This window comes from Vanellus vanellus (assembly GCF_965231255.1).
Source record: "Vanellus vanellus genome assembly, chromosome: 15".
NCBI lineage: Eukaryota > Metazoa > Chordata > Aves > Charadriiformes > Charadriidae > Vanellus > Vanellus vanellus.
Genome location: NC_138920.1, coordinates 8786570 through 8805852, shown reverse-complemented (window position 1 = coordinate 8805852; position 19283 = coordinate 8786570). Strand labels below are relative to the sequence as shown.

Here is a 19283-nt window from a genome sequence, read left to right as displayed (position 1 = left end):
ATTATCTTTCAAATCATACTGATTTTATCTGCATAAAAAGTTGTGTCTTTCCACAGCTCATCAAGGTCAAAATAAATTCCAAAGAAACACAGTCTTGCTGGTAGCCTTTTTTCCTCCATAAAATTTTATAGTAAAATAACAGCCTCCTTGTGTTGTAAAATAATAATGCCTTTAAGCATAGAGAGGCACCGGGTCAAATGTTTTTACTAGCTAAGTAGTGTGCTCATTATAATTAAGTGTCCTGGAGTATTGTTTGCACTTAGTAGAGCTGATTTACAGATTAGAAAATAGTGAATGGGGGCTAGAAGTAGTGCTAGTGCTGTAAAGAGCACTGGCATTTGGAGGAGAAACGTGAGTCTATCAGAATGTAGTGCTGTTCTTTTTTGTCATTCCTAAATAAATTCCTAGCGCTGAACCTGGAAGTCTCTACTCTGTCAAGGGGACCTGTTTTCTGATAAATACTTGCTACATAGTGTTTGTCCTACAACCTGATTATTTGAGTTCCAACATTTCTTCATCATGATCTCACCTAACATGCTTCTGGTTCATTGTCTTGGGAAAGTCAGAGCATAGGAATGTTTGGAAGAGACACAGGGAAGTGTAGACTAACCAGTCTTCTGAATGATGGCATTGACTATTCAAACTGAGGTTGATAAAGAAGCTCTGCTCACTTGAAGATACTAGAATTCCATAGTATTTTGAATGTGAGCTAAGGTGGTTAGCAAAGTACCATGCCAAAACTGTCCACATTTTTAAATTAAAAGGAATTTTATTTCTCTTCTGTAAGGACATAATCATATTTCTTTTTATATGTATCTAAAGATATGTATGTGTGTGTGTGTGTAAAGGTTTGTAAAGCTGGAATAATAACACAGACCAACTCCTGAGAACATGAATTCATTAACATTTCAACAAATGCTTTTAGATACTATCCATATTGTCTGTATGAGTATATGTGTGAACACTTGCTGTCTTTACTTCCATAAATTAACCTCTTTTCTGGACTGCACTAAATTCAAAACATCTAGTTGGCATCCTAGGAAAAAACCCTTTTCTCTTTTTTTTTTTTTTTTCTTCTTTTAAAAGAATGTTTTTGTCATAGAATGTAATTGTAAAAAATAATTCTGTGAAATTTTATTTTTTCCCGTTAAAATTCCACCTATCCTAAACTATCATTGGGATGCAGTGGGGTAAATCATGAGAGCCATACTAACTAGAGTCTTCAATTTTTAGTAGGTACCTTAAATCCAGTCTCATATACTCAACATTGCATCACCACTATGGCTGCACCATCCTGGAGATGTCTGCCCCCAGAAGATGGAGATGTTGATGGCAGCTTTGGCCAGCAGAATGGAGGAACAATTCAGGAAGAAAGGGGACTCAGTTTTCTGCTGAAACAGGAAGATCGGGAGATACAGGACTCATACTTGCACCTTTTTAACAAACTTGACGTTGCAGTGAAGGAAATGAAGCAATATGTCATTCAGATAAATAAGTGAGTAAAGAATCTCGTGTGCACTGCAGAGAGCAAATCTGATAAAATGGAGGCATTAACCTGAGAACACACGTTGTGCCTATTGGCCCCAGCTCTCCTACTCTCATACTCACCTATTCACACATGCACTTGCATTACCTACTCCTGTGCAGATCCACCAATGTATATATTACTGTCCTTTGCTCCTAAAAGTCTACCTGAATTCAACAGCCACTGTTTCACTTACTACATATTCCACTATAAGGAGCTATTTTGTGCCAGCAGTGGTTTGGGAATTCCATACAGAGTCCCTACCCTTGAGATTTTGTCTGTCATAAGGCAGACTAAGCAAAACCTGTGATTGCAGGCAGCTTTCTCTATGGCACTTATGTTTTCCTTTCCTTATTTTGTCTTTTTCTTTTTCTCTTTCTCATCGTGTGTCTCCTTGTAGTAGTAATGAAGGATTTGAGTAGTGCATCTGTGTATTGTGCATAACTGGCAGGGTTTTGGTAGCAGGGGCTGCAGGGGTGATCTGTGTGGGAGAAGGCCATAAGCTGCCCTAAGCTGCTCACAGCCATTTCCAGGAACCCCAGCAACAAAAAAAGAACAGGTCATCGTGCATCAAAACTTGAACTGACTGGAAAGCATGTGGAGCCTTGGCTCAAACATATTTAAGAAAGGGTGGTAGGTGCTGGTTAGAGCCAGCCAGCTGAGGCACTGCCCCAGAGGAGAAACCTAGCGCTTTGGATGGAGAAGGTGAGGATATTGGTGAATTAAAAAAAGAGCCCTTTCAGGCCACCATGGTTACAGTGATTAAGCTGTACCTTGTGGAGGTAGGGTGCCTATGGAAACAAGACTTTTTGTGAACTGAGATTCTTGGATTTCAATAAACCCTTTTCAGAGCTTGCAATTTTATATAGCTGTAGCCTGTGTAAAATGCTGGTGAGGCTGCTTCCGATTTCACACAGCTGAATTCCAGCCTTAGTCATTGTACTTCATTTGTGAAACTCCCACCGGTCCCTGAGAGCTGTATGTTTTACTTTTGCAGACTTTTGTCCACCATAACAGAACCTACAGAAGGTGGTGCCTGTGAGCCACCATCCACTGAGGAGGCATCTCCACCTTCCCTGGGAACAGAAGAGAATGATCCTGACAAAGTTGAGCATGGTGGAATCAAGAAAGTCTGTTTCAAAGTGTCTGAGGAGGACCAGGAAGACTCTGGACATGACACAATGAGTTTCAGAGACTCCTACAGGTTAGTCTGAAGTTGTGCCACTTTTACCTTAAAAAATATAATGTTCTGAAGTTCTAATCCAGGTATGGATTCAACAAGCAGGTTATTTTCCAGTCAGTCAATTATTCTGTATTCACTTAGTAAAGTATCCACTAGCTATAGTTATTTCATTATTATTACCACGGAGACATACACAGCAAAAAACCTTTGCTCATAACAATGCCAAAATACTAACGCTTCTAGAAAACCAAATAAAATGAAATAAATAGGTCTGGCATGACTTTCTCTTTCTCTGTTGCATAGCAGGAAACTACGGCAGCTCAGCAGTTTGCAGACTGCTTGGTCATATAATAGCCGCTATTGTAAGGGGATGTTTCCATTTGATTCTGCAAACAATTTTCCCAAAAGTCTAAGACACTGAGAAACAGAAGTGGACATTGAGTTTTTTATTTTTAATGGGCCTTTGAAACCATAAATGCAAATGTTTATTCAGGTGTCTCAAAATCTTGGTTTTGGGACATGATTTACTGCTGCTTCTCCAGGAATATTTGCTACCAAAGGAAACCTCACACACTCCAAATCTGTCTTTCTTGGGAGGAATCATTTGGAAGCTTAGTTTCAAAAGAAGTGGAACAACAAGTTGAAGTCATGTCTGAGCACTGCAATTTTACATCCTATGACCTATTAAGGCCATTTTTCATGTCTAGGAAGGCCATAGGACTTTGCCTATACAAAGGAGTAAAGACTTCACAGTGAGTTGGGAGGATTAGAGACACTTGACTGAAGGATGCAGCTTTGAAACTCCCACATGACAGGCCCGATTCTTTCCTTGCTGTTGGTTTTATACTAGTACAAGTAGTAATATGTTACATTCATGCAAGACTGCAGAAGTGACAGAATCAGCCCAGTTTACATTGGGAGGGGTCTCTGGAGCCCACACAATCCGATCTCTCGCTCAGAACAGGGCCAACAAGATTGGTTGGGTCTTGTCCAGTTGAATACTGAACGTCTCCAAGGACAGCAAATATGAAGTCAGTAAAGAAACAAAACCGGCACTCACAATGTTGAGATCTGCGGCATCTATTTATTGTGCTAGATTTAAATCTGCACATGTGTTCCGAAGCTTTTTTTATTGAAATGTGCTGTACTTCTTTCATTGTTAATATGAATCCCATTTATGAACACTGTTTAGTTTAAATGGTTTCTATAATCGAGGCTAATCTATTCTGGGTAACAAAGTGACATCAAAACAGTCTCTGTGGGTCTGTCACTTGTTCCAAAATTTTACACATAAATGTAAGATGAAAAAGATTATTCTGTCTTATCTTTATTAGACAGAGGCAGAGAATTAAGCATATATTACAGATAATAGTTACTCAAGGGGGAATAAAATGTATTTTGATGGATTTTGATCTGAAAAACTACTGAGGAGCTACAAAAATAAGCAAATTAGAGATAAGAAAAGATCTTGTTTGCATTAGTCATGCTTCTTTCTCCTGGATCATTTGGAGTCATAAGCCAAATATCATAAGGGTTCGTACTGCAGAGTAGTTGCCATAAGTATTAATCTTCAGAAAAAATAAATTTATTTGATAATAAGTTTAACAAAGGACAGGCAAGAACCCCAGTTAGGGTTCTTTCATTTGCTTTTATATTTTTCTCTCTTTTCAGTCTAAAATAAGAAGATAAGAGATAATATGGAGAATTTTATAGGCTTTGTTTTGGGCTTGTACCATTAAAAGCACTGTGTCACTTAATTGGAGGGGGACAGACTGAGATCCATAGCCTTTTTGATTGCCTGTATTAAGTTATAGTTAGTGTAAAGTGAACTTTAAACAGAGGAGATTCATACTAGAATTTTCCATGTGTGCATGAGCCAACATTGGTGTGAAGCCAACTATAGTGACTCCTCTGCTTCCTTACATAGTTTTAGGATTGGCAGTGCCTGATTCTCCGATGGTATAGATTCCTTAAATTTCCTCTCCCATCTCCAATATCTGTGCTGCTGCAGCTTCAACGTATGCTGGAGTTGGATGCTGTTAATATCCTGAGAACTGGTAACAAATGTTGAGTTTAGCAGAGGTTCAGTCCCACAGATTTTAATTATTTCTCCGCTACTTGATGCTCATAAAGCATGTTTAATGATGCGACCCAGATGAGGTCCATGGTGGGAAGTCCATCTTCATTATTTATAGGATCCAGGCGATATATTAAGCATTGATTGGTCACTACAAATGGAGAAAGACATCCTCTTACAGTGAGAGCCCCAGAGGCCTTGCTTAATGGCTGTTCTGCATGTAATTAGTCTTTCTGTTGTAGATGCATAACAGTATTAGTTTTGGGGATTGCAGTGTTAATAAAAATAGAATGGTAGTATATCGGAGACTGGATGTAAGGACAGCTTTTTTGCACTCACCTTCTTTGCTTTTCTTTCTAGTGAATGTAACAGTAACCGTGACTCAGTGCTGTCATACACCAGTGTACGGAGCAATAGCTCTTACTTGGGCAGTGATGAGATGGGATCAGGTGAGTATATGCATAGGTTACATGCATATTTCTCATACCAGACCCCTTAGTAGAGCTGATAGGTCTTTGCTGATTATAAGCACTTGCATGTTTAAGTTGCGAATGTGGTTTCTTCAAAATTAATCTCAAGAATATATAGAGATTTGTCCTTTTTCTAATGAACCACAGTAAATTTAGAATATGGAAGAGGTATTAGGCAGGGATAAGCTTCTTTAGTTATTGGACATTTGCATTATATGAAAAATCATAAGTATTTTGATCTATGAATTAGAGATAAAGCAACGATCATTTTTCACCCACTCCAGTGTGAAGATGTGTTTGTGTCATCTGTGACCTCATCACATTATGTTGGTAAAACAGTTAAAAGCTTTTCATCTTTCTTTTATTAGGCGATGAGCTTCCCAATGATATGAGGATTCCTTTAGACAAACAAGACAAACTTCATGGCTGTCTGGAACACCTTTTTAACCAGGTATGTAAAGCATTACTATTACACAGAATTGCTTTCTCTTTATCCATGTCAATACAAGAAATTGGAAGTATCGATTGTTTATCGAATTGTTTAATGAAATTGTATTTTGAGGGAAGGCAAACTATCAAGATTTTGTGGTACAGTGTAAGCAAGTATATTAGAGGACAGTTTGAGGAATCAGTTTTGTCAACACTCAGGTTGCCTTGTGTGATTTAAGCAAGGTTGACCTGCCTTATTTCAGGCACTAGACTGAGGGGAAAAAGAGCTTTCATGAAAAAAAGGAAAAGATGAACAGAATTCTAATTCCTTGTATGATCTAAATGGATCATATTTACAGATCTCAGGAGAGTCCTCACAAGTTTAGCCAACACATGTCTTTATAGACATATAGTGCCAGAGAATTGTTTTGTATGATCTTTAATGTCATCAGCATGTAGATCACCGTTGTGCAAAATACCGTATTCAATGTGAGGCTCTTTAGGCCAGTTCACAGTTAGAAAGTCTTAATGCTAATTTGTCAGGGAGAAATCATTCCAAAATACAAATAGTGTAATGGCTTTTGCATTTTCCCACAAGAGTTATTCTGTTCAGATTTTCTTCTGCAAATCTTACTAACACTGATTGAAAACATTCCAATTGTAGGTTGATGCAATCAATGCACTTCTAAAAGGACCAGTAATAACTAAGGCCTTTGAAGAAACCAAGCACTTTCCAATGGACCACAGTTTGCAAGGTAAAGAAGGTTGATTGTATTTAATATTGTGATTTGCTAGGATTTAAGAACTTAACATGAATGCACATATGCTATATGGCCACATGGAGTTACTTAACTATGCAGTTTACTCAGTCATACGTTAATGGCACAAACTGTGTCTGACCATTGAAATTTTGCATCCTTAAAAGGTCATTTTCACATGAGTTCCTTCTGAAACACACAGAACGCTTTTCTGTTATATGCCACTGAATCCTCACAGCTCTTTCACAAGTCTCCAAATCTCTCCTTCGATGTGAACACAGATATGTATCTCAAGAAGTACAAGGTAGAGATAGGTCAGATACAAGGTAAATGAGCATTCTGATAAGCTGATGAGGGGCCGACCGCTGTAAATATGAGGCACCAAAAGGTTCTGCCTGAGTTTGCTTAATGACTTATTCTGCTTTTCTTCAGATGGATAATTGCCAGAGAAAACTCATCCTCACATGACACCTATTTTGAAAACTGATTCCCATAGAGAGCAAACAAATGATACCATGTTTTCTTCTTCCTCAGGGACCATGATGAGACTTTGGTCTTAATGGTTTTGGGGCCCAGGATGTGGTTTCCTCTCTCACTGAAATACACAGGACTTTATTTTCTGAACATTTGCTGCATTTCCTTTCCCACTTAAAATCTGAAATGTTTCCTCCTATTCCTAGTATACTTCAAGTGCTGCAGTCATGCCCCCTGCTCCAACCTTTGACAAGCTCTGTTTTTAAGTTACAGTGGCAAACCCTAGAAGGGAGCTTTTTCTGTTTTGTTTTTTTTTTCCTCTGAGACTAAAAATAACTCCTATGAAGTTCTGTTACATGAACTCATCTTTACAAGCACATTCACATTGATGTAGAACATCTATTAGTCTTTCCATGCGCTGCTTGAATGAAGTGAAAAAATAACAGACACCCCATGTTCACCACCTTTATTTTATTTTGCTTAAACAGTCTCATTTATTACAACTACATTAATTACACTGAGAGAGTCTTTTAGTTAACCGAAGTTAACTGATGATCCCACATTCATCACATTAAGGAACAGACAAGCCCTGCTTACACTCAGCTGGAATCTGGACAAAAGTGTCTGTTTAATAGCTACCACAAGACACCTTTCAGTGATGGATGTAAATTTGAATGCCGTCCCATTTCTGTTCATGAGCAGTTATTTGGCACAGTTTTTCTCTGTTTCTCTGTCTGCTTATGCATTTTATCACCAACAGTGGGGTATTTGGCCTAGCTACATAGCTAAGTCATAGAGACTAAATTAATCTGTAATTAAATAATTAGTTTCCATCAGGTAAAAGAAAGCAGAATATTTCATAACTTTTCATCAGTATTATGGGATGTGACAGCTGCAGCCAAAAAGTTGATCTGATTCTGCACAGCCAGAGACTGTAGATCTACCCGATATAGCTGCCTGCACGTTATTAAAGGCAGAGACAGCAGAAGGGAATTCTGTGCTTTGTGAGTAGTGCAGAGCTTCCTTCACTGTGCACGTCACCCATGTACATAACTTTCTGTCCACAATCCTGAAAACAATGCTAGGAGACCACTGGTCATGACATTGTATGAAAAGCCTTTTTTTCCATCGATATTAGATCTATTTCAGAACTTTTTTCATTCACAGTTGTTGCTATTAATATTGTATCTCTGCTTTCACCTGTATACACATTATAACTCATAAGCCACTCTCAGCTATGGAGCACTTCCTTAATGGCTAACAAACTCAATTTTTTTCTAGAATTTAAACAGAAGGAAGAAACCACAGTTAGGTGCCGGAATAATATTCAAGCCAGCATTCAAGAAGATCCGTGGAACCTTCCATTGCGCATCAAGAACCTTGTTGAAATCATACAAAAACACGTGGAAGGTCTGTAAATAACGAAAAGTTTGTTATTGGCTTCAGGGAGAAAAGATCTTGATCTAATCAAGTCTAGCAGTTCAATTTGTCATTTTATCTCAATTTGTAATAAGGCTGTACTGGGCTCTAGGGAAAAACAGGTAAAACAGGTTATTGTTTGCAGAGTCCCAGCACTGTTATGGTAAAATCTCACTCGTGCAGCAATTCCCAAGAACTTTCTCTCCCTGATTTTATTTCATCAGCCCATTCAGACAGAATGATCTCAGAGTAATCTATTTCCCTGTGCTTTTTTTAACCCTTTTAGAAAATGAAGAGAGAGATGCTTGCTATATTCCAAACTGAAATGAATGCTAATCAGATACTATGACATCAGTCTGGTTGAAGTGAAACAGGAGCTGAATCTGATGTTTACAGTCCAGTGCAAAGCACTGGACAGAAGTCACCTCCTTAGCAATTCATCTACATGTGCAATTGGTTTCCAATAATTCATGGTAGTTAACAGAGCATTTAGCCTGTAAAATTCTTTGATTTACACCTTGTTTCTTTTTCAGTCGCAAAAATATCTTTACAAGTAAGGCCTACTAGAATAAATGGAAATGGCCATGCAGGGGCCAGGGATTGTAGGGAATGAGGAGTCTGTTAACCAAATGCAATCAAATCTACCTTGGTATCATATTGACTACAACATTCCTTTTCTTCACTGTTTTAGATGGGAAGAATCAGCTGCTTTTGGCCTTGTTGAAATGCACAGGTAAGGGGGTTTGAATTGTTGCAAAACAACATCATATTTACAGAAGTCCCTAACACTTAGTTTTATGTGCATGCATGTGCATACATCAGAATGTTATGATTTCCCTTACCATTTAGGTTTTCCTGTGGCATTTTGTGCTAACTTTTCTTATGTTCTGCATCTAGGGCAGCTTTTCCATGCATCTGACATCTGTTCTTAAGTTTACATTATTTCAATTCACTGTAGACTGCTTGTGTTACCTGGCTGGTCACTGATGTTTCACAAGCACTGTTTTTCTTTTTACTGTCTTCATTTTTGCCTTTGTACAATCCTCCGTCCCAAATGGCCTTTACTGTTTCCTGCTGTGGTGAGAACATGCAGCAAAAATGAGACCTATTGCACAACTTTCTGTGAGACCACGGACTCTGTCATCTTTCCAAACAGAGCAGGAGTGTTAGGAGTTAGGATTGTGTACACTGAAAATATAGCCAGGTGCAGACTAAGAACCTAAATGTGCAGGCAGCACCTAAATGGACATCATTAATTTGTTACCATGCACAAAACATTGTGCTTGCAGATCAATGGACAGGCCCGTCCCAGGAGTGAACGCACAGCCTTTTTGTAGTTGAAACACCTACTTGGTGTACTTTTGTTTGAAAATGAGGTAGTAACTAACTGGAATAGGCTGTCATTATTTCACTGTGCTAGGCTCAATTCTTAAGTCTTCATAGAATGAAGATGAGAGATTTGCATGGGTTTAAAAAAGCACCTCTCTGCTTCTGCCAGGGCTGGCCCATGAGTCTGTCCAAACCAGCCTGTGGTGTCAGTCTAGTGTCCATAAAGGCTGTTTTTAATGCTAGCAGAATTAATGACTCCCTAAGTCTCTACCTGTGCCCCATCTCCTGCAGCATTTCCATGAACATCCTCTGGAAAGAATGGAGGAGCAGATGGCACTGATCTGGCTACAGCAGCTTATGGCACCAGGGATTTCCCTTACCTTGAGGGCAGTCCTAAGATCTCTTTGCCTTACTTCCAGCAGTACAGAGGTGTACTGCTAGAAGGATTGGTTGCCCTGAAGTTGAGAATATGGCCCAGGGCCTGGAGTGTATTAGTCGGTCTATTGTGTTCAGTGCTTTATAAAAATAATCCAAATCTTCAAAGCCCCTAGGGGATGTCTTCAGCCTCTTTCTCTGGGAACACTGCCTTGACAACAAGAGACTGCTCTACTGCAGTGCCTGCTGGTGGAGCCCAGGGTGCCTGGGAAGCAGCTCTTCACTTATTCATGTGCCTCTTTGGCGCGCAATCCCCTTAAGTGTGACGACGTTGATTTGACCAGCATGTGGCTGCCTGGCAGGCAGACTGGAAGCAAAGTTAACACAGGGGAAATTCTCCCAGGAAACACAAACCAATTGGGTACCGTATGAGCAGGCCCAGTTAATGCATTAAGCATATGGGAAGCCCACAAAATACAGATGAATGGGGGAAGATGAATCTCTAATAGCCCAGGAGAGAAGTAATGGCAGAGTCCTTCTTTCAAGAATTCTCTTGCTTCTATAAACATAAAAAGAAGGGAGTCAGTCCAGAGATGGCACTAAGGAGTTACAGCCCTTCCCAGTCAGAAGAATGAGCATGCAGATGGCAGACGTAGTAATAAACTCTCAAGTGGACTAGAAAATTTTCAAACATGCACGTACTCCAGCTATGCTGTCTTTATCTATACACCCAGGTCACGCAGCAAGAAGAGGTTATCTGTTAAGTCTGTGCAAAGCTACAGCAGAAGCCAAATGTCATGCACGCACATGCAAACTGCCTCTTTGGCAGTGAGATTAAGGACAAATATACTCATGACTTCTTTGTGCTTCTCTCCCCTTCTCTGGCAGATACTGAGCTACAGCTGAGACGCGATTCCATCTTCTGTCAGTCTCTTGTGGCTGCTATTTGCACCTTTTCAGAGCAGTTACTGGCTGCTCTCAACTATCGATACAACAACAATGGGGAATATGAAGAGAGCAGCAGAGATGCCAGCAGAAAATGGCTGGAACAGATAGCAGCCACTGGTGTTTTACTAAACTACCAGTCTCTTCTCTCCCCCGCTGTGGTAAGATGAAAAGTTGTGGCACCCTTGGGTCTGCTCACACTTGCCTGTGTGCTTCTCTGCTACTCACAGCACAGCCAGAGCCCTTCATTCTAGCAGCATGTTTAGACACACTACAGCAACCTCTGGTGATTCCCACTGCTGACAACCACGTGCCAATATTCCATATCTCATCATTTTCATCTCCTCACAAATACTGGGCCCACTGTCACGCTGGAACGCTATAGGAATCTGTCTGCCTTCGTATTTGACCAACGCTGCTGCATTTAGGGAGGTTTTAATGCTCAGTTGTTGGTGATGCATGTGTGGCCTGCCATCTTCTGGTGAAGACACACATTTCAACAAATAGGTGAAAAAGTTCCGAGTATTTCGAGTTTGGACAACATGAAAATGTAGGCTTTTGTTCATACACTGGACACTTTTATAGAATAGATAGTCTGCAGTCTCTCTCTCACTTCCGTGGTGCTGTTATTTGAGACACCATGTCTAAGGAGGAGAGGAGCTGGTCTTGCATAGTTTGTCTGCACCTAATGAGCAGATAAGCCACAGCTAGAGTAGATAAGCTACCTTAACTCTAAAAATGGTAAGAAAAAAGGAGCATAAAAAAGACAAGTAGCTCTGGCGCTATATAGAAGTGGCCTTTTTTTGGATTTTGTAAAAATTGTAGATTAGGGGAGTTAAACTACAATCCAAACTATATGTGTATGTCACTACTATTTCTTCCCATTGCATGGAACATATGGACATTTATTTTACAGTAACTGATAGGCTGTACTTCACATTTGTAGGTACAGAGTAAAGTTTGGAGAAAGAGATCCCTTCAAACTTATTCAGTCCTTAAACCTCCCTACTCTCTGTGAATCACATCAAAGGACATCTAAGCAAAGGGTAGCTAAGCTTGTATCACAGAGTTAAAGAGCCATTAGTAACTACCTGGCTGGGATGGAGTTAGTGGAAAGCTCCTTGTTCTGCTCTAGGTCTCCTGAACCAAAGCATGCTCATAACAACTATACCTTTCTGCCATTGATCTTTTTCTGGCAGATTATAGCCTATTTATATCTGTTTCCGTGCTCTACAGAAGGAGGAGCGTACCATGCTGGAAGACTTCCAGGTCACTCTGACTGAACTGGACAAAGTTGCCTTCTATTTCAAGCAGCTGGATGAAAGTCTTGTAGCAAGTGAGTGTTCTCTGTTTCTTTAAAGTTCTTTTTCTCTTGTTTGCTTTATGGGTTAATATCCTCTGTGATTATAAATCTAACAGACCACATCAGACCCGGAAGAGTACTGAGCAGCTTCTCTGAAGCACTGTTGCATTCCCTCAGCTTCCGCTGCAAACACAGGATAAAAAGCAGGACTGACATCATGGGATGCTGGTGGCTCTTTCTGTGATTTGGCAGTCTATGCCAGCATACCTTACCTGTGTGATTCTGCACATAGGGAGATATGACAGATGATGAGCAGTTCCTGAGAGATGTTTGTAATTCACCACATTACCGATGGTAGAAGGACTGTCCCTCCCCAGCTCTTCTGTGTCCCGTGTCCCACCCTGCCAGACCTCTCTCTATGTTTACTGACTGTGAGATGCCATGAAATGAGATAGGATTTTAATTATTAACCATGTTTATTGTATTAGCATCAAACATCGTGCTAGGTCATGCTGTTTATCTTTTAAAGTATAATATTTCAGAGACTGCATTCTCTCAGTAAAGGCTCTCCCTTATTCATCTAATGCTGGAGATGTGAAATGTCATTAGATAATCTAACAAACTCAGATAGCAATGGTTTTGCATTTCTCCTACTGTGGTAAAGCAGCAAGTGTTTTATCTTTATTTCTCCAGATACTCATGTCTTCTACCACATCGAAGGAAGTCGTCAGGCCTTGAAGGTTATCTTTTATCTTGACAGCTACTACTTCTCCAAACTGCCTTCTCGGTTTCAGAATGGGGGAAGCTTGAAACTGCACACGGTGCTCTTCACAAAAGGTGTCTATAAAAAGCTTTCATGAGAAAAATAAGCTAACTGATGATTTTGAAAGATTCAAAATAAAGAATGACCATGATGCTCTTAACATAATGCAGCTGACAACTACAGACATATTTAAGAAGCAGATGTTTCTATCCTAGGAAGACCCGAGGAGTGCTAGATTTTAGAGTAAGATACAGTCATGAGAACAAGATATGCCTGTTCGGGGCTTTTTTATGCCTTCTTGGAAAGGCCATAGAGACATTATATTGGACTACATGGACAGTCTGATCTAGTACGGTATAAGGAGCTGTTCCCAGGCTACAGAGAAGTGTTTTTAAAAGTATACACTATGGCAGAATCATCTGGGCTGGAAATTGACTTGATAAGCAAATATTCATACCAAAATACAACACAGAAAATTTCCTTCAAGGAGCTATTAATGGAGAGTAATTGCCGTTAGATAGAACTGCTTTCTGTGAAGCTCACCTTTATGATACTACCACTATATTTCCCATACTGGGAAATGCATTAAATTTATGCAATAACAGAATCAACCTTGGCATGATCCAACAGTCATTTGCTGAGCAGTGAGATGATAGAGATAAATAAATAAATGAATAAAAAGAAAACTATAACATAGGTTTAGTAAAATTTTTTCTTCTTCAGCTCTGGAGAGTATGGAGGGGCAATCACAACCAGCTGGCTCATCTCTCGAGGAACTTCCACAGCAAATTAATGGTATTTCACTTGAAAAAGTTCAGCAATACTACCGTAAACTCAGGTATTTCATGCTTCTCCTTTGCCTTAAAAGACATTGAAAAGAGCTCCTTCCTAAGGCCATTAAAATTTAATGAGATTCCATTCCTGGTGGTTCTTGTACTAATATGATTTTTGGCGATCCTCGTTGTGTGGGAAACTTGTTAACTTTCATCCCATAGTTAAGTTGTTCTGAAGTAGTGCACTGTACAGGATGAAATTCCCATCTAATTTGACTTCAGAATTTTGTGCAGAGCTAAAATTACATAAAAAGGGCATTTGGCATATTTTAGTACAGACTCCATAAATTACTGCAATCAAAGTGGTTCAATAAGAAAGCAGATCTTGAAGTACAAGATTCTTAGCATAGCCTTCTCAGACGTTTTATACAACATAGTATATGTATTTGTGCTTGAAATGAGACGCACCAACTAATGTAGTCCTTGCTGGCCTTTTTGCAGGACATTTTACCTAGAGAGATCAAACTTGCCCACTGATTCCAATACTACTGCAGTGAAGATTGACCAGGTATCGTTATTGTGTTTATTTCTACAATAAATTCTCTCACAGAAATATTATTTCTAAATCTCTAAAATCCCAGTCGGGGGATACCCCATATGGCAGACCTGTACAAACCCAAACATCATTTAAAACATGTTCCCTACCCTAAAGAAGTGATTTGAATTTGTCTGAAGCTTGGCCACAGTTCTTTTGCTTAGAAGAAAATGTGCAGAACTGAGGTAGACACAAACCCCTTAACTTAGGCACTAGTAAGACTCCCTATGACCCTGACTGCCCATGCCAAATACAGTAACTGATGTTAGACAGAATGAATTAATTTTCATCTCCCACAGAAGCAGCAAATTGAACGTTTGTTCATTTTCAAAGCTATGCTTTATTCACAGTTATAGAAGAAAACAACAGGAAAATAGTACTTCCTGGCATGTCATGTAAAGGCAGCCTGGTTTTTTTTGTGATAATTGCAATAAATTGCCCCAAGCCTAAGTAATTGTTTGCATTTTTCCACTTCCAAAGTTCATATATATTCTAAATAGTTGTTACTGTGTGGCAGTTACTCTTGTGTAGATTCTTGTGCTTAGACATAGGATGCAGAATTGTAAATGTCTGTATAACTGAAGGTGTAAGTATGCCACTGATGCATTTGTTTATTGCATTGTTTAGCTCATTCGCCCCATTAATGCAATGGATGAGCTTTGCAGACTGATGAAGTCTTTCATTAATACAAAACCGACGCAGTCAGGATATTCTAGTGGTAGCATATCAGGAGCTGGCCTGCTACCTATATCCTCTGAGCTCTGTTATCGACTTGGAGCCTGTCAGATTACTATGTGCGGCACTGGGATGCAGAGGTGAGATTTAAGAAACCTACGTGTTACTGGTGTGATGAGACTTTTTGTCCTTTCCAGAGATTTGAGCAATATATTTGATTCTGTTCAAAGCAATAGAAAAGTAGATCATAAGGGAATATAACAAGGACCTAAATTGACTGCCATCTTTGTTTTAGGATAGGTTGTGACTTCTAGTACTTTTGTTACTAATTAGTATTGACACACAAATTTTTTATGTTTCAGTGCATCGACCAATGCAAGTAACTGATTGATCCCACTGCATATAACTTTCAGTCAACATCGTCTTCAGTCACACACTGAAAATGTAGGAAGTTGCTCAAAAATAGCTTTAGAATCTTGGTGTGTGCAAGCATTGATTCTGAAGTCACCACTGTTGTTCCAGTGTCTCAAAACCATTCAATAAAGCAAAGTTTCATTTGTGAATAACTTTACATGAGTCAATGCAAAGGAGCCGTGAAGCGTAGCCTTGTAGTAATGACACTGGAGACTCAAACAGTATCTAGGTGTAACGAGACTGGAAATGCAGGACTGAAGTAATTTTGTAGTTCTCTAAGTAAAAAACCTAAAAAAGTAAATGTAAGAGCACAAGCTAACAGAAGTCACATGTAACAGGTAAATGTCCCGTACATAGCTAACATCTCTTGTTCCCGTGTTCAGAAGTACATTGAGTGTGTCCCTGGAGCAAGCAGCCATACTGGCTCGAAGTCATGGACTTTTGCCCAAGTGTATCATGCAAGCTACAGACATCATGCGAAAGCAGGTAAGTATTTGGATGTGTGTGCTACATGCCACCATTTTCGTTCTAGTGATGTTGGTACAAACACCAATTTATTTCAGTGTGGCACTGTGTTTTGTGCACTATAAACCCATATAGCCAAACTTCTTTTAGTGTCTAAATAGCTACGCATATTTTTTACAGGAACAAATTAACTTTTGCATGTACAGCCATTACAGCAATTAAAATACACGCCTCATTGTACATTATTTAAAGTGTGTGCCTTGATGGTTAGAAAGTAGAGACTATCCAGTATATTTAAGACAATTTTTGTATATAAAAGCCCCAGGTTTCAATCACAGTGTTAAAGAGTAGAAATTCCCTAGTGCTAGACAGCAGTGCTTGTAAAGTGCTTTGGGACTAATTCCATCTTATAAGTAAACACAGATGACTAATGTAACCACCCAATGGATTCCAAATCTTCTAAAAGTAGTTAATGGATTCTCAAATAGAAACAATGTTCCCATTATAATATTTTTCCCTAAGGATCAGATGCTTTATCGATACTGTCAGTACCATAAATTCTCTGTTTCCTTAGGGACCAAGGGTTGAAATCTCTGCCAAGAACCTGAAAGTGATGGACCAAATGCCACAGTGTGCACCTCGGTAGGTTATTATGTATTATGCATTTTATCTGAATGCTGGTTTGATGTTTCTGTAACAATTGTGGAGTTCCTGTTATAACCAAAGATCTCCTTAGTAGCAATAGTGGAAAAAAGAAGAAATCCCTGTTCTTCTTTCTCACTGTACTAAACTAAGCGCGCTGTAGATTAATCAGCTTTTCTGCTCACAATTTGCAGATCATTAACTTGAAAGGTTTCTGCATTTTCTGAATAAAACATAACTGATCAGAGAGAAGGCTCTTTTTTTGGACTGTTGCTGTGAGTTAGCAAAGCCAGTGATTGACAGCTATCTCTGGAATGCTTAGAAAGAAAAATTCCTGAGTGGCAAATCTGACTGCAGGTATGCAGAGACAATTCATAGGCTAATAGTGTTGTGTGCTTAGAGAGCTTGACTGTTTAGGTATGGCAGAGCGAGTTTAAGAGCAAGCACTTCAAGTCAGAGCAACCATACAGTAATGCAGCTCTAAGAAAGATCAGTTCCCCAGGGTTATATGTGTTTTTCTCTGGGAGACAACTTTGAAAAGCACTGTACATTTGTGACTCCTACTACACCTAACTGGAGCTAGAGATGTTCATCATCTCTCTCTACAGGATACGAATACCTTTACTTTTAAGAAAAGTATCTTTCTCTGGTCAATTTCCTCCAATTTCATATTCCAGAGAGAAGAGATTATCCGTTAATAAACAGTAACACAGCATTTTCCCACAATGGTAGTAACAAATCATCATGGTATTGTGATCAATATATACAGAATCAGTCTGTACAAATATCAGAGAAACTTCTGATTCTACTCGTGTTAATGGCATTGTTTATATGAAGACACAACAGTTCTGGCATGCAGGAATCAGCAGCAGAAAAGATCCAGTAAAATCTGTGCCACCCCTTCAGATAGAGCGAGTGGATTTGCTAGTGCCGGAGTCCTCCATAGAATGTATTCGTTCAGTGTCAAGAAGGCTTCCTTAAACGACTGATATCTTGGTCACCCAGTAAGACTTCTGAGTTAGCCTAAACAAGCCCCATGTATTTTTTTTTCCTATCTGCTCCTCAAAAAGTTTGTAAGAAATTATTTTAAATTTTAGAGACTGTGACAATGCTTACTGTAACAGTCTGGCCTTGGTTTATTTTCTCAAAGACCTTAAAAAGAACAATATTTTGCTTATAGAACCTTATCCTTCTGTTGGATTGTAATTGCTGTTTCTAAAAGGAATAAAATAATAGTCTGTGTTGGCTCCTGTACCATGTCCCCAGTGTCATTCGTCAGCATTTTAGCAGCATGGTTATTTTGCCTTATTACTGGCTGTATGTTACTTTGGTTCCATTTTTATGACCATAACAGCATGCTGTGTTCAAAAAGAAACATCTTTACAAACAAATCACAAGATGAGGCATTTCTCTTCTTTCATATACACTCTAAATCACAATGACAAATTCCAGGACTATTTACTTGGATTATTTCAGGGCAATAAAGCTCAGATACATGTGTTCCTACTGGGCTCCATCATCATGATGTGAAATAAAACTGAGCAAAGTTAAAAGATAGGGTGAATTAATGTTAGTTCTCAGGATTATATTTCCTAGCATTAAGGTTTGTCAAACTCTGTAGGAGCAGTCTTGAAAGAGAATTTATAAAAGACTTGAGTTTATTCAACTGTAAAGTAGAAAAAGCCAAGAAAAAGCTACCACAAACAGTCATATATGAATACAGTCAAGATGCACTTAGGTTTAACCACTGGTCTCAATTTGCTAATCTTGTGATTTTTCTGAAAATTTCTCTGAAAACATGATTACTAATTTTAAAGTTTGTTCAACCATGTCAACAAGCAAGTATGTTCTTTTATCTGTGTGCTCTCCCCGTCTCTATGAAGGGTGAACTCTTTTGTTCAGGAAAAATGCTGAACTGGGTTTAAAACAAAAGAAATAGAGAAATAGAGTAGGGACTGTTGAAGACCCAAATTGGGCCAAAGTTAAAAGGGAGTGATGGAAAGTCAAACAGTATTTAAACAATGATTGTAAATACTTTAGTTAATAAACCACTAGTGGCACTTCTAAATTTGCAATTATTACAATTAAAAGTAGTGGTATTCCTGATATCGGATTACCTCTAAATCTTGCAGAATGATAAAGGAGAAGTTGACTCTCATATACTATGCCAGTAACTTTGTTATCATCCTTATGATATTTAATACCGGACTCTTCATCTGCCTTAAAGACTCTATAGGTTGTGCCAGCCACCTACAGATGGGGATTTATAAAAGTGAGAGAGGCACCGACATTGCAGCATCGTTAAAGCATTCGCCTATGAGCAGCCCTGTCTGAGGACCCACGCTAACTGACACTGATGGCGCCCAATCAAGAGAGGAAGAGATATTGCTCTGTTTTAGCAGGAGATGAACCTGCCAGAACCAGGCACCATGAAGCTCCCAGCACATGCAGGGTTCTTTTATTGCTTTGACTTCTCGAAATTCTTGAAACAAACACCACGGAGCTAAGATGGATGTCACTGCCTTTTGCTAGATGCCTGGAAAAGTGGCAATTCTATTTCAAGAAAGTGCAGTTTTACTGATGACTTGTTTGTGCTGCCACCTAAAAGTTGTGGACTTGAAGATACAGATTGCTTAAGAAAATCCAGAATGACACATATCTCTCCCTGT

General features: G+C 39.1%; 1 protein-coding gene across 1 annotated transcript in view; it reads left to right on the top strand.

The window, feature by feature from the left end:
• The window catches only part of PREX1 (phosphatidylinositol-3,4,5-trisphosphate dependent Rac exchange factor 1), a gene marked incomplete at its 5' end in the record, with an annotated part of 169837 nt that extends 150905 nt beyond the window's left edge, over positions 1-18932 (top strand). The window contains 16 exons of the mRNA XM_082491124.1: positions 1234-1495; positions 2523-2729; positions 5146-5234; positions 5624-5706; positions 6349-6439; positions 8198-8326; positions 9027-9068; positions 10928-11145; positions 12221-12320; positions 12981-13124; positions 13774-13888; positions 14325-14391; positions 15046-15233; positions 15891-15993; positions 16547-16614; positions 18842-18932. Of these exons, the coding sequence (XP_082347250.1) occupies positions 1234-1495; positions 2523-2729; positions 5146-5234; positions 5624-5706; positions 6349-6439; positions 8198-8326; positions 9027-9068; positions 10928-11145; positions 12221-12320; positions 12981-13124; positions 13774-13888; positions 14325-14391; positions 15046-15233; positions 15891-15993; positions 16547-16614; positions 18842-18884 (1949 nt within the window). The 3' untranslated portion in view covers positions 18885-18932. The remainder of the gene's footprint in view (positions 1-1233; positions 1496-2522; positions 2730-5145; positions 5235-5623; positions 5707-6348; positions 6440-8197; positions 8327-9026; positions 9069-10927; positions 11146-12220; positions 12321-12980; positions 13125-13773; positions 13889-14324; positions 14392-15045; positions 15234-15890; positions 15994-16546; positions 16615-18841) is intronic.
• Between the last annotated feature and the right edge of the window lie 351 nt (positions 18933-19283).